Below are 15,488 nucleotides of genomic sequence, written 5' to 3'. Positions count from 1 at the left end.
CTAGAATTAAGTATCTTACCTCGGTGGAACTGCTTTTATTTTTCAACATAGTCTCCCTGTAGACTAATGCATTTGGTCCAACAATGTTCCAATGCCTTGATCCCATCTCGAAAATGAGATTCCTCTAGGCCTGCAAAATACCTCTCCAATTCGTCAGTTCTTCCCTTATAGAAAATCTCCGTCCACCGAGGAAAATTTTCAGCTTGGGGAATAGATGAAAGTCTGATGGTGCCAAATCAGGTGAATAAGGTGGATGTGGCAACAATTTGTACACCAGTTCATGAAGTTTTGCCACGGCAATAACACTTGTGTGCGGCGGAGCGCTGTCCTGATGAAAGATGAACTTTTTCCTTGCCAAACCAGGCCCTGTTTCGCGTATCTTTACCTGTAGTTGGTCTAGGAGGTTGGCATAATATTGCCTCGTAATTATTTGACCAGTAGGAAGATAATCTATCAGCAGAATGCCTTTTGCATCCCAGAAAACTGAGGCCATGACCTATCCGGCCGAACGCACTGCCTTTGCTTTCTTTGGTGGTAGTGAATCAGTATGTTTCCACTGCTTTGACTGCTGTTTTGTCTCTGGGGTATAGTAGTGGACCCAAGTTTCATCTGTAGTCACAAACTGGCGCAAAAAACCTTGATGGTTGCACTGAAAACAGGCACCCATCTTGCGAATAATTTTTTCATACCCAATTCTTCGGTTAACATATAATATACTCATTCAGAAGACATCCCTACAGCTTCAGCAATCTCCCGCACTTTCAGTCGACGATCCTCCATGGCCATTTTATCCATCTTTGCGATAAATTCTGGGGTCGTTACACTTTTTGGCCGACCACTACGCGGATCATCATCCAAGCTCTCCCGACCAAATTTAAACTCGCTGGTCCACTTGGCAACAGTTGAAAATGAAGGAGCAGAGTACCCCAGTGTGTTTTGAAAGTCGGCATGAATTTCCTTTGCTTTCATACCTTTCTTTACAAAGTATTTAATCACTGCTGGAATCTCAGTTTTTTCCATTGCCACAAATCACTACGCGGGAACTACAACAAAGAGTCATCACTACCACACTCCTGCAGCTAGAGCACTGACGCGCCACGTGTTCACTCACAAAGGATGTGTGATTATTGCGTGGGAACCTCGTTGCTCTAGCATTGACATCTAGCGGTGATTCCAAGAACTTTTCAAACCGTCCTTGTATCTTGGGCCCAGATTTTTCAACTCTGCGTTAGGTTTTACTTAAATGTTAAATAACAATTATTATTAATTTAACACTTCAGTTAAAAGTACCCTGTTTCACGAACACATTTCCAACATTTGTTACAAAACATTTTCGTGAGATTTCAGAATGCGTTTGGCAGTGATCATCCCTTGTGTACATAAAGCGCTCGTAGCGGTGCGCTGAAATAGTATTTTGTCACACATGGTTGACATCATTATAGGTTATGGTTAGCGGAAACCATTTAGACGTAAACATGTCAAGTAAGAGGCAACAAAATCCAGCCCCGCGGTGTAGGGGGCAATGCATCCGCCTGCCACCCGGCAGCCCCGGGTTCGCATCCTGGCCGGGTCAGGGGTTTATAATTGTAAATGATTAATATCCCTGGCCTGGGGGCTGGATGTTTGTGTCGTGTCCTTAATGTTCCTTTCCTCACATTCAACACTTTACACTTCCACCCTTTACAAAATACATGCAGGTTCCCCACATATGGTGCAAGTAGGGGCAAAAGATCTTTCTAGGTCGAAGCCCCGAACAAACACCATATATATATATAAAAAGAGGCAAGTAAAGCGTTATGATGTTGAATGTGAGACAAATGTTGTTATAGATTTAATTTGAAAGTATGCGAGTGTGCTTGAAAAATGTAAGAACGAACTGTTATATCACAACAATCAATATATTTTTATACGAGTGCAACCTAAGGCTCCTACATCACCAGAAAAATGTGATAATTGACATGTCTTGAATGATTTTTGGGCATTCTTTCATTGTGGGAAAATAATGTAATGCCTCGTTAACAATGAAATGGCAGCAAGAATTCTTTGAAGAATTCTACACACTGTTCTTTTGCACTCATGAACATAGTCGCCTACAATTACACGAAAAGAGTTTGAAGCATAATATCTAACAAGGAGAGGCCAGACTCTGCGGTTAATCGATTTCAACGAGCTTCAATGTACCGTGGGGGGCTAAAAGGCTTTAGGTCAACACGCTTTTATTTTTTTTTTTAAATCAAATGTCATGACGCAGCACCCACTTCAGACAAAGTAGAGGTAAAAAAGTAAACTTGTGTCCTCATCCCGAGGTGGTGCAGCTCTTTTCAGGCACACCCCCACAGGAGACGAGCTGCATGTACCATTTCAACCACATACCAGCCCTCCTGTCATTCTTAAATTTCTGGCACTACCAGGAATCGAACCCGGGCCCCCAAGGACGGCAGCTAATAACACCAACCGTTATGCTACGGAGACGGACAAAAGTGGAGGTGATAGAACACTATGTATGAAGAAAAATCATCATAGAAGGTTGATTCGAGAATAGCTCTGATGCATATTGTGATGACATTTTACTTAAACATGTCAGTTCTGCAACCTAATAATTTCAGAAAAATTGATGAATCCCCGATTCCACTGTAATGCATATATACTTGGAGAGTTACGCCACAGTCAACCGGAGTGGTGGCCTAGTGGTCACCATACTTGACTGCGAACCTCGAAGACGCGAGTTCGAGTATCGTCGCATCTATTTTTCTTGTATAAAATAAATTCATATTTGAGGGAACATGAAGATAAAAATGGGAACAAAAATATTAAGCAAATTGCAGTACACTTTATTTTCTACCTGAAATTAATATAGGCCTAAACGTTCTCACAATTACGGCTGGATATCTCTCTCTCTATATATATACACACACACACACATATATTACAACCTTTCAGTGGTCTCGAGGTCAAGAGCGAAGGAGCCATTGAAAGTTATAAGTAAATAGATCAACAGAAGCGGTGCATAAGTACACAACCAGCCGGAATACGTCCAGTCTATACGTCCAACTACGTGCGTAAACCGAGACAACTTGCTCATTAAAAGGAAACCTAATGGGATGAAATCAGGAAATTCACAAGCTCAGAACCCCGTGGTATTCGGATGATTGAATTAAAAACATGACTTGGGATACAAATAGAGGCCGGCAAATGAAAGATCGCACCAACAGCTGTGAAGGAGAAATCTCATATGTAACATTCAAGTCCAGAAACGCCACGCGGCGAAGGCCATGGAACAGTTTGGAGCAATGCCAGGTCAATCATCAAGAAGGCGCATACGGAGTGACGGATCGTATGCATCGAGAAAATAAATGAACGGCAGAATGTGTTCCTTTGTGCAGTTCCGTGAATGAAAAGAGTGACTGTGTTAGGCAAAGTTCCTCAAATGTCAAAAACATATGCAACGGAGATTATGACATAGGAATTTTAATATGAATCATAAAATGCAAACCAAAGTATTATTGTGATGTTATTAAAATGGGATTTTGTTTTATGACAATGTATGAAGAAAAAACATCATAGAAGGTTGATTCGAGAATAGCTCTGATGCATATTGGAAGGAATTGAGGAGATTATAAGAGTTTTTAAGATATCGCAAGGTTTATAAAAGCTCAATAACCAATTGTACGACGTCAATATACGAAGGCGAGTTTAGTAAATGAAATTGAGAATTTTAAACTCTGTTTAGCACTATTCTAATCTGGTCTGTACAAGTTTCAGGGTGGAAGAACAACGAAACTGGTTATTATTATGATGAAGGATCCAGCTAAGACGGAGATGTGTGCCTAAGTCGGGACTGGGATTCTGATGGGTCCGAGTTCTGCTGGAGTTGCCACAATAACATGAAAACAGATGTCCATAGCTACCACAACCTAAAGGATCGGATGAACAACAGACTCTTCGGATGTTAAGTACCCAAGCACGGTTTTCCCTTATTCTATTTGTAGAAGCTTATACAGTAGAACCTCGATAATTCGAAATCGGTTAATTCAAAATCCCGCCTAATTCGAAGCAGCTCTCGTTCCCGGAAACAGGAGATACAGTTTTGCACGTTGTTTCAATTGTTTAATTCGAAATACGGATAATTCGTAATTCGAAGTACAATGTCGGCCCCATTACCGAAATTCAGATTTTTAATTCGAAACTGCCTTTACATTTTAAAACAATAGTATGTTACAGAGTAATTTCAACTCGAAATTTACCCGCTCCGCGTCATAATAGAACGCGCGTTCTGGAACGTGGAGGGGTAGCTTTCCGCACTTACACTCACTTCGGTGGGTCTACAGTGCGCTTCATGATTGCTAAGTTGAATGAAATCGGAATTCTTTTGTATTCAACCTTTTAAGGAACGCCGTAATATCACGCAACATGCAGTGTGCGGGAAAACAGAATCTGCGAACACTGGCGATGCCGACAGTTGACGAAAAACGTGGGAAATATAATAAATTCGTAGGCACCGAACAACATTGACATTGCCGGTGAAACTGCATTGCTTTATTTTCATGCGAGCCCAAACGGTCTTGTGGTTTTAAAGGAGAAATTGCCAGCCGGGAAATCGTACAGTGTGAGGGATGGGGGTCATAGTAGTGCGTTGGAATGCACATGGAAGCGAGATACTTCATCCCCTCGTCATAGGAAAGTTCGATAAGCTACAATGTTTTAAGGGCGTCGGGCACTTTCCATGCCAGTACAAAGCATCTAAAAATGCAAACAGTACAGAAATCCAAAAAATAATGTATTTGCACAGAGGAACCGGCATAATTTATCCTCGTCCTTGAATTGTGCGATTTTTTCTTTCGTTGCGCGAGGTTATGTTTGTCAGTGATTTATCCAATTGCATTATTTGAACATTGTAAATGCACCTTGTTGGGTACATTTCGGAAATAGTTTTCTCCATGGCATTTGAAAGGTTTAAACTGTGAATCGAGGTGATTGCATGTATTAATGGGTCTTAGAATACTTTGTGACGCGGCAAGTGTTTACGTTTCTGAAGTACGAGTGAAGTGCTATGGCGGGAAATCGTACAAGGATAGAGTCATAGGAAAGTTCGATTTTAAGGGCATCGGGTACTTTCTGTGGAAATACAAGGCATCTAAAATGCATACAGCATAGTAATCCAATTAATAAAAATCTTGCACATGGGAGCCAGCATAGATTTCTCCTCGTCTTTGAATCGTGCTTTTTTTCTTTCTTTCTTTCGTTGCGTAAGGTTATGTTTACCAGTGAGATATCCGAGTGCATTATTTGAATACTGTAAATGCACCTTCTTGGATACATTTTGGAAATAGTTCTTCTTTCATGGCATTTGAAAGGTATAAACTGTGAAGCAAGGTTAACTGAAACGGGCCTTAAAATATTTTGTAACGCGGCAAGGGTTGGTACTTCTGAATTGCGAATTGGCGGTTAATTCGAAATCACGTAATTCGAAGTCCGATTTTTGAGTCCCAACGACTTCGAATTAACGAGGTTTTACTGTACTAGTGTTAGATTTGTCATCATAATGCGGGTGACTTTTTAAGAATATGGCTTGAGTAACCTAACGTGTCTGTCATTATGTATCTATGTGAGGTGTTGATCTAATCATGGGTAAGAGTGAAATTCGGTCTATCATCAATGTCAAGTAGTAAAGGTATACAGGCGCGATTATATTTCATCTAATTTCCTGATACTGTCTGAATAATCATGAGAATCTATTTGCAATGAGATAATATCGAGTGCTGTGTAGGTAAGTTCAGCGAGTGATTGTACACAATAAATGTCAGTGTCAAGATCTTCTTTGGAATAACTTGTGCCACAGAATAATTTAATGAAGTGCGTATATGCTAAATGATATGATGATTTTATATGCGTATAGTGAGGTTCTTCGATACCTGCGCTTGTATATTTGAATAATGATGTAGACATGGTGCACATTTTTGATGAGATATGGTAAATATTAGGGTCGTCGAATATGTTATGATAAGATAGTGTGATTATTATAAGAATATGGTTTGTTGAGATTGACACTACGGTAATGTGGTAAATCTTCAAGAATGTCAATGAACCTCGGTAGTAATGTTAAGTGAGATGTTCATCATGTTATTTTAAAGATTCTGAATAGGCAAGCGGAATAATGTGATGCTAGTATTTCCAAAGGAATCCCGGAGAGATTAAATGTTAAGCGTGTAGAAATCATCAAAATAAGAATTTACGACACAGCATAGAGGTAAAACGGATATATTAGCGGATGAGTTGTTAGGATCTTCGGTATGACATATATAAAGAATAAAATAAGTTGTTTTATGAGGTTAATGTCACCTGATGAAGTGAGTTGGCATTCAAGGTAATTGCTTGCTGTAGTTATTTAGGCAGTAGTTATTTTCAGGAAACACTGGAGGAGAGCAGATGCAGTACAGACCTTCCGAGATTATCGTTTCATTGAACATGCCAGTAGTTAGATGATGTTGATTTTCAGGTATGGCGAAGCTGAGTGTTCCAGATGAGTGTGACCTCACCGTGATTGTTCATTTATTGAATTTATTTGTGTCTTTTGGATGATTGACAGGTTATTATATTTTCTCATGCAACATTAGGGAGCCAAACTACCAGGATATTCAAGTTGTATATTAGATAGCTAGACAGTTAAATGATCAGACAGAACTGGGGAAGGCGGACTATGGGCAAATATTGACTCAGATGAATGAACAAAGTGAATGACTTCATGACTGGCAGATTTTCGGAACTGTTAATAATTTCATTATTTGTGGAAAATATTTCAGATATTGTGATGAATTATTTAAGAGTTTAAAAGAGTATAAAAGTTTTTAATGTGTTTGCAGAACCAACAAAGATTGATAAGATGTGTGTTACTTGTAATTCTCTGTCATGTTGTCTAGTCAGATGATGATGATGATGATGATGATTCTATTTTCTTTCATGATTACTTAATTAAATGGAATATCCTTCCAAAATTTTACTGCAATCTTTCATTTTCAAATTATAATTTAAGAGCCTTTATACAATTAGGTAAGACACGAAAATAATACTTTGTTTGAGCTGATGTTGGAAGAGATTTGACCGGTACTCGCCGAATGACCATGCCCGTGAGTGGAGTTTCTTGCGAACCGCTGATACTCGCCGAGGTTTAATAGAAGGAAATCATGTCATTTCGAACCTCCCAGATCCACGAATGGTCACAACATATTAGTAAATTTGAGGTAGAAAATAAAGTTTACCGCAGTATGCCTAATTCGCATATTTATCTTCACGTTCCCTCATATAATAACTTATTTTGTACAAGAAATATAGCTACAACTCGAACTCACATTGTCGAGGTTCCTAGACAAGTACGGTGCCCACTTGGTCACCGTTCCGCTTGACCGACTTGTAGCTCTCGAAGGACTATGTACATTCATAGGTAATAAATTTCATATTATTCCGTATTGAAGAGCAATATAATGTAAAACAAAAGCTAAAGGTTTCCACCTATTCAATACTATTTATTGTAACCTTCAAAAAAGTTGCATATATTTGATGAAACTAGTTTGGGTCTTGCAAAAGACCATCATCAGTCAAAATCAATAAAAGTTAAGGCAAGACATGAATTACAGATAAAATTTATGAAGCAAAAGTGTGTTGTTGAAATTCAGTGCAAGATGAGTAAAGATATGGATGTTAAACACTCATCACAAACACATGTCTTGTGTAAGTTCTCAGTTTTCTTCCTATTTGAAGAATGCACTTCAAAGAAGACCAGGTGAATCACTTTTAATAATCCACAGATATACCAGATTTCCAACATTTTCAAAAAACATGATATAAAAATATCTTTTAAAACAGACAATAACAGTGCATCAATTCTACACAACACAATAGTAATAAATTCTATAGACAGTTTCTCTCAAGGCATTTGTGTCCTTAAAAATGTCACTTCCTCTGAAAGCATTTGTAAACTTTGTCAATGTATTAATTTTTTCATCTAAACAGTGTTATTATGTGGCTGAAGATGTTACAACAATATGAAACATATACCACTATAAACCCCTTAAGTGGGTATGACGTCTTTAGAAGTTTTCGCGCTGGGCTTCTACAGTGGGTATGACAGCATTAGTCGATCGTAAACTTTATCGCGCATTTACCTTGAGGGTAGAGGCATGAAATCTATCGCATTAGTTGATATGTTTTCCACGAGATCACGCTGCGTATTGTTTTTTAGAGCTGTCACAGCTTTGTGAAATATATTTGTTTTAGCGCCTTCCCATCCAGCCATTTATGTCGCGAAGCATGGCTTCCAAACGTAAAGTAGATCAGCTTGATTGTGTGGATATTTCAACAGTTTTAGAAGCGGAGAGTGATGATGAGGTATCTTCTTTATCTGATGATGATTGGATTCATACTGATGAAGAGGACAGTAATGTGATATGTCTGTAGTTTTGTAGTTAAGGATGTCCGTCGGCGAAACAGTTAGCAGAATTACCTGCCGTTCCTGCGGGCCTGAGTTTGACTCCCAGTACTGCCAGAGATATAACAGCAGGAAGGTTGATATGAGGTAAAATGGTACACGCAGCTCAACTTCATTGAGGGAGTACCGAAAAAGAGCTACACCACCTCGGGTTGAGGAAACTAGTTTACTTTAGTTAAGAAATATTAAATTTTACGTGCCTTTCCCTAAACTACCATTTCACTCAGCGCAAATAAAATTATTTATAGCCTAGATTGTAATGTCTCATTCCCAGACTTTACATACCGATTTTCATTAAATTCTCTTCAACCGTTTTCTCGTGATGCGTGTACATACATACATACAGACAGACAGAAATTACGGAAAAATAAAAAGTGCAATTCCTTGTTACTGTGGACATGACGGAAACAGAAATACCATTCTTTTCAAATTCTGAGCAATGTACAAACAAAATTCTTATTTATATATATAGATTTGTTTTGTAAAGTATTTAATAGGGTAATTATTCAAAAATATTGCACTTACAATGATACAAAATAAAAATATTACCCACCTATATTTATTTAGTAATTCATTTTAAATTAGGGGTGTCACTATGTTAATTACAGTATCCAGAAATCTTACACTCAAAAACATGTTAATTATTATTCAAAAGTATCACACTTTCAAACAAACAGTATATGACGAAATATGTGATTTAGAAAGAATAATAGAAAATCCAGTGCATGATATAGTTGGGGTAACAGAAGGACGAAGACAGAAATTTGTTACTTCGTGGTGGCAAGCAAATTTTCAAAGACCTTGCCAAACGTGATGTAAATTGGCAGCAAAAGCTGTGGATGGACAAGACGAACTGGAAGAGGCTTGTAAACACCTGCACCCAGCTTGCTGGAGCGGAAAATCGACGACTACGATGATGATGATGTGGCAGCAAGTGCAGGTCTCAGTTGATGGATGGCTCTACCAGGAAAAACCTTTGGTGAAGATCTTCCAATAGTGGTTGTAATAATGAGAGTGAGAGAAATTGAAAATATAAAGGAAATAAGGGAGAAGAAAATAAAGGTATGAAAATTAAAAGGTAAAAATGTACAGGAGATATTGAACCAACAAATTCTGGCAATGGAAGAAGGAAGTGTGGAAGGTTCCAAGTTCAAAGAGATATTTGTAAGCTGTACAAAGAACACCTGTGTTAGAACATCTGCAAGAGTAAAAACAAAAGAAGACACTATGGTGAGTATGCACAAAGCTGATGAAAGATGAAGGTTGACAGTTACTAACACAGCCAAAAGAGATAAAGAAAACATGTGAAGACTATTTTGACAAATTCCTGAATGTGAGAAATAGTGAGAAACAATAGTGGTACAGTATGAAGGGACAAATAGGATACTGTGTAACAATGTGATAGGTGGAATTAAATGTTAAAGAACAAAAATACCGAGCTCGATAGCTGCAGTCGCTTAAGTGCGGCCAGTATCCAGCATTCGGGAGATAGTGGGTTTGAACCCCACTGTCGGCAGCCCTGAAGATGGTTTTCCGTGGTTTCCCATTTTCACACCAGGCGAATGCTGGGGCTGGACCTTAATTAAGGCCACAGCCGCTTCCTTCCCAGTCCTAGCCCTTTCCTGCCCCATCGTCACCATAAGACCTATCTGTGTCGGTGCGACGTAAAGCCAATAGCAAAAAAAAAAAAAAAAGGAAAAAAATTGTTGAAATCCACGTGGGGCTGAGACCCAACGGAATAAAATTAAAGTAAAAGAATAGTGGAAGGAGAGAAGAAGTTGGAGAAATACCACAAATGCCCCGACACAGCTGGATAAGGAGAAATGAAGATGACGAAAAAATAAACGTTTTTATGAAAAGAACCATGGCACTGATGGTTTATTCACTGTAGAGACTTCACGTATCTTAAATTCTTCGTTAGTTATTTTCATGATCTGAAAACAAAATTCACAACTTTTTCAGGACTTTCATGACCAAAACTACAAATGATGATTTTTTCATTACTATCACAACCTGTGGACACAATGGTTTAACACAAGCGTAATCTTCAGCTCAAACGGTACAAGGTTGTAACTACAGTATGGTGTGTAGGGTAGGTATCTCCACGGTTTATTGCTGTCATTGCATAAATGTGTGTGATGTGCAATTTATGTTCATTCATACAGGCAAAGATACCTGGAAAAGGTGTGCTTGCCACTGAAACCTCAATTTAAGGCTTTAAAATGCTAAACAGAGGTTTTACTGTATCAGTACAGCGAAAAAATAACTGAAGCAAAGAGTTAGGAAAATAGAAATGGCATTAACATTTAAACTTAGTTACTTTGAATAAACCAGTCTCACAAGCAATTGGCTGTGGGATGTGGGTCACATAGCTATCAGCTTGTATTCGGGAGATAATGGTTTTGAAGCCCACTGTCGGCAGACCTGAAGAGGGTTCTCTGTTCTTACCTATTTTCACACTACGCAAAGGCTATGGCCACTATCTCCCCAATTCTAGCCCTTTCCCAATCCTGCATTGCCAAACACCTTTGATGTGTTAGTGTGACATTAAACCACTAGCAACAAAGTGTATATAATATACATATCAAAGGGCATAAAATAGTTGTTAAATAGCACACAAATCATTGCCATAAATACGGGCAGGTTGAGACTGTTCTTTTCTTTACAATTTGCTTTACGTCACACCAACACAGACATGTCTTATGGCAACAATGAGATAGGAAAGGGCCAGGAGTGGAAAGAATGTAACCGTGGCCTTATTTAAAGGTACACCAGCAGCATTTGCCTGATGTGAAAATGGGAAGCCATGGAAAACCATCTTCAGGGCTGCCCACGACTGGAATCAAATCCATCATCTCCCGAAGCAAGTTTCTCCTGAAGGGGTGTTTTCAAGATGCCAGAAGCTAATAAAGTGATCTGGTACATTTAAATATCCTCAAATGCCACAGAGCTCCACCAAGATTCTTTGGTAACAGAAAAACAAAATCGCACCAGGTAAGAAGATCAGAGGGATAAAACTTAAAACCTACACTCTCACCTTATCTACAGCTTTCTTCACAGCTTCGGGATTATTAGCAGTTACATAAGCATGAAGTGGTTCATCTTCTCCGGGCAAAGGCTGGCCATCTTTACGACCCACTTTACCTTCCTTCACAGAGCCCTTTCCACGAATAATTATCTTTGCTCCAGTATCACGTTCCATAGCTATAAATATTACAATGAAGAAATAATATAAACTAAAACGTAACGAAAATTACACTTTATAAAATAAAAAAGGGTGTATAAAGAGCCTAAATTTTAAATACATACATTTAAGAGTATTTCCGCGTGGCCCAATAAGAAGCCCCACGAAGTTGATATCAGGGTGATCATCCTGGGGAATCATAACTTTATCACTCACACGGATTATTGGTGGCCTATAAAATAAGAAAGACATAAGAAGGATAAATAACTTGGATATAATAATAAGCTATACTGTTAATATTGATCATGAACATTATTTTTTGTTCAAAATCCTGTAATTACTATTAACCTTTTCACTCCCAAGATCTTTCCTGCTTATGCATACCCCATCCCGGGTTATTTTGGATAATTTCACACTAGCTGAAATAAGTTAATATTTATTTTTCATTTACAACTATTTACAAAGTTTTATGACTAAAAATGAAATTAAAACATTATCCCTTCACATTTTCATCGAAACTTCACTACTGTGTGGTATATTTCCATGCACGGGGGTACACAACATGAAGCACTACACTTGACACATTCATATCTAGTTTCCTTCCTCTTATGGCTTGTCTTATTTGTCCTTTGTGAATAACTTAATGAATATTTCGTATTCAGTAGAACGTTCGTTGAGGTTAAGTTCGTCCCTAATGCCAGACTGGGTTGGGCCAAAATCATGCTTTATTGGTGTAAAATTAGAGTCATTTATCCAGGTTCTACGAGAAACTGTATGTGGTGGCACAAACCTCGCTCGTTTCCGCACCATGTTATCAGGTTCAATTTCTAATTCCTCCTCCTCCCCCCTTCAGATAAATCACTCCTATCACTTTCCACAGAATCATTCACTAAGGTATCATTCCCACTATCCTCGTAATAGACTCGTCATCATTACCTAAAACATCTAAAATATCACTTTCCGTCAAACTTTGTTTACTAGTGCTTGTGGATGCAGCCATGTTGGGCGACTCAAGACAGCTGTCAAAGAATAGTGTAAGGGTCGAGACTAAATATACGGCGCTTGCGATGTATCAAGATAGCTGTGTTCTCTGAGCATTGTCAGATGATGCCATCTCACGTTCAGCGACAGAACTGGAACATACGACCAAATTCGGCACCGGGAGAGAGCGGGGCATTTGAAATACGAGTTAACTCATGGTTGGGATAGCGAAAGACACTCGGATGTTCGAGTTAACTCGGGCGTGGGAGTGAAAAAGTTCATTACAGTAGCCAAAGTGTTCAAATTTTACTCTGAAAATGTTCTGTAAGTGCCAGAAATGTAGAGACAAATGTTACATAATTCATGTGCATACCTGCCAACTTTACAAAACCTAAAATCAGGAGATTTTGATATGAAAATCAGGAAAAATCGTGAGATACAATTGGTCAAAACTGCTTATTCTACATGTCTTGCACAACACAGTAATACTGTGGTATACGGGTGTTTCTATATACCCATTACAGACTCTGAGGGCTTGCAGTGGGGACTAAGACGGTAAAGTTTAGCATAGGAACCTGTGTCCGGAAACGTACTGTCTTCCCGCTACTCGCAAGAAACCACCACAGCACACATTCAAATCTCCCGCATTTTCAGTGCCACTGACTAGAGTACATACATCATTGAACGATCACGTGATGTCCCATAACCCTACAGGTTTGTTGATATTCCAAGCCATTCAGTTGAGTGTGTGATCTGCACGGAGACGTGTTGTACCTGCTGTTGTGGTTGTGATCTTCGTTCATACTACAGTACAGCAGTAATTCTTTACTACGTGCATAGCATAAGCTGTGCGTACAGTAATATACTTGCAATAGTTCATAGGTAGTATGTTGCTGTTGACCATACAGAATATGCCAAAATGTTGATATTGTACGGCGAAGCTCGGTGCAATATGAGAGCTGCTCATCGGTTGTATGGGGAGTGTTTTCCACACCGCCAGACACCTTTGCACGCCCTATTTGCGAAGGTGTATCAGCGAGCCTCAGAGAAGGGTAGATTCACCACCAACAGATACGAGGCTGTACTCCACGCAGTGGAAGAGGATGATACTACGAGTGCCAGAAACATAGCAAGGACACTGAATGTGGATCACACAACTGTCTGGAGTGTTCTGCATGAGCAGCAGCTACACCCATACCACCCCCAGAGGGTACAGGCAATGCAGCCACAGGATTTTGAGTCAAGAGCCCACTTCTCAAGGTGGTTCTTGCACCGCTGTGTAGATGGTCCCCACTGGCGGATCCTCTTCACTGATGATTTTCAATTCCTGCAACAGTCATGTGTGGGCTGCTGAAAATCTGCATGCTGCGTGCCCCTACGGGTTTCAGCAACGATACGGTGTGAACATTTGGGCAGGGTTCCTGAATGGATGTGTGATTGGGCCATACCTTCTTCCATGAAATCTCACAGGTGCTGCGTACTTAATATTCCTTGAAGACATACTGCACGAGTTCTTAGACGATGTGCCACTGCATGTGCGTCAAAACACGTGGTTTCTGCAGGATGGCGCACCACCTCACTTTTTACTTGCGGTCCAAGATCATCTGCACCATAGATTTGGGCAACGGTGGATAGGTCATGGTGGCCTGATTGCTAGGCCTGCACGTTCACCTGACTTGACACTGCTAGACAAGTACCTGTGGGGTCACATGAAAACCTTGATTTATGAGACCCTTGTGGAATCCGAGGAAGACCTACTGGTGCGAGTTATGGCTGCGGCGGATGTTGGAGGACCAGCGATTGGTGATTGTGTGTACGAAAACTTTGTACGGAGGTACCGTGTCTATGCTGACGTCGGTGGTTGTCACATCGAGCCCCACCTGTAACTGGACCCAGATGACAAGTAGCAGGAATCGGACAGAGCGCCGAAACTGCAGGAGCTGTGAACGTTTGCCGTGGTGGTTTCTTGCGGGTAGCGGGAAGACGGTAAGCTTCCGGACACAAGTTCCTATGATAAACTTAACCGTCTTAGTCCCGACTGCAAGCCCTCAAAGTCCATAATGGGAATTTAGAAACACCCTGTATATTATAAATCCAACTGTTACTATACAAGGCTACAAGGCTAAAAATTACACATTTATTCCCTCACAAGAAGTACGTAGGTGAGATGATCGGTCTCTGATAAGCCTTCCGAAAATAGTATGAACTCGTGCTCCACGTGTGTGAATCAGTCATGCACTTAGATGCTATTACTTACTTTTCCATATATAAGATGCTATTACTTAGCAAATGCATGTCCACGCGATTATGCAAAACACGATGCTATTTTTATCAAGTAATAAATTAAAATTCAACAGAATTGTCTACAGATGACTCCTAAAATCGCTATCTTTGAAGTTCTGTCACTAAATTACTAAAATAGACTCCAAATCTAGTGACTAGTCTCAACAATTGACTAGACTCATGAGAACAAATACAAACATACTGTAACACGTGAGAAGGAGAGATTTAAGACCGATATACACGTCGCGATATACAGGTTTCAATGAACATCGCACATTCGCACGTATTTCTCGTATTAATAAACGTCGATATTTCATCTGAAAGCAGCCAATGAGAGAAGGACTTCCGCCCAGTGGCGAACAATGCTGAAATGGCAGGATTTCAAAACAAATGTTCAAAGTTCACCAAAAAATAAGCTAAAATCGGGAGAAATAATAGAGTAATCGGGAGACGGGAAAAACCGTCGAAAATCGGGAGTCTTAGGCCTAAATCGGGAAAGGTGGTAGGTATACATGTGGAATTCGGAATTCAAATTTTCCAAAAATCTGACAAATTTTG

At 39.6% G+C, this 15,488-nt stretch overlaps 1 protein-coding gene across 1 annotated transcript in view; it reads right to left on the bottom strand.

The window, feature by feature from the left end:
- Positions 1-15,488, bottom strand: part of LOC136857827 (splicing factor 1) — a 201,762-nt gene that overhangs the window by 32,292 nt on the left and 153,982 nt on the right. The window contains exons 5-6 of the mRNA XM_067136790.2: positions 11,792-11,898; positions 11,520-11,686 (exon numbers count right to left, since the gene is read on the bottom strand). Of these exons, the coding sequence (XP_066992891.1) occupies positions 11,520-11,686; positions 11,792-11,898 (274 nt within the window). The remainder of the gene's footprint in view (positions 1-11,519; positions 11,687-11,791; positions 11,899-15,488) is intronic.

This window comes from Anabrus simplex, chromosome 1 (genome assembly GCF_040414725.1).
Source record: "Anabrus simplex isolate iqAnaSimp1 chromosome 1, ASM4041472v1, whole genome shotgun sequence".
Classification (NCBI taxonomy): Eukaryota; Metazoa; Arthropoda; class Insecta; order Orthoptera; family Tettigoniidae; genus Anabrus; species Anabrus simplex.
Note: the sequence above shows the minus strand (reverse complement) of the source record. Positions and strands in the feature narration are given on the sequence as shown.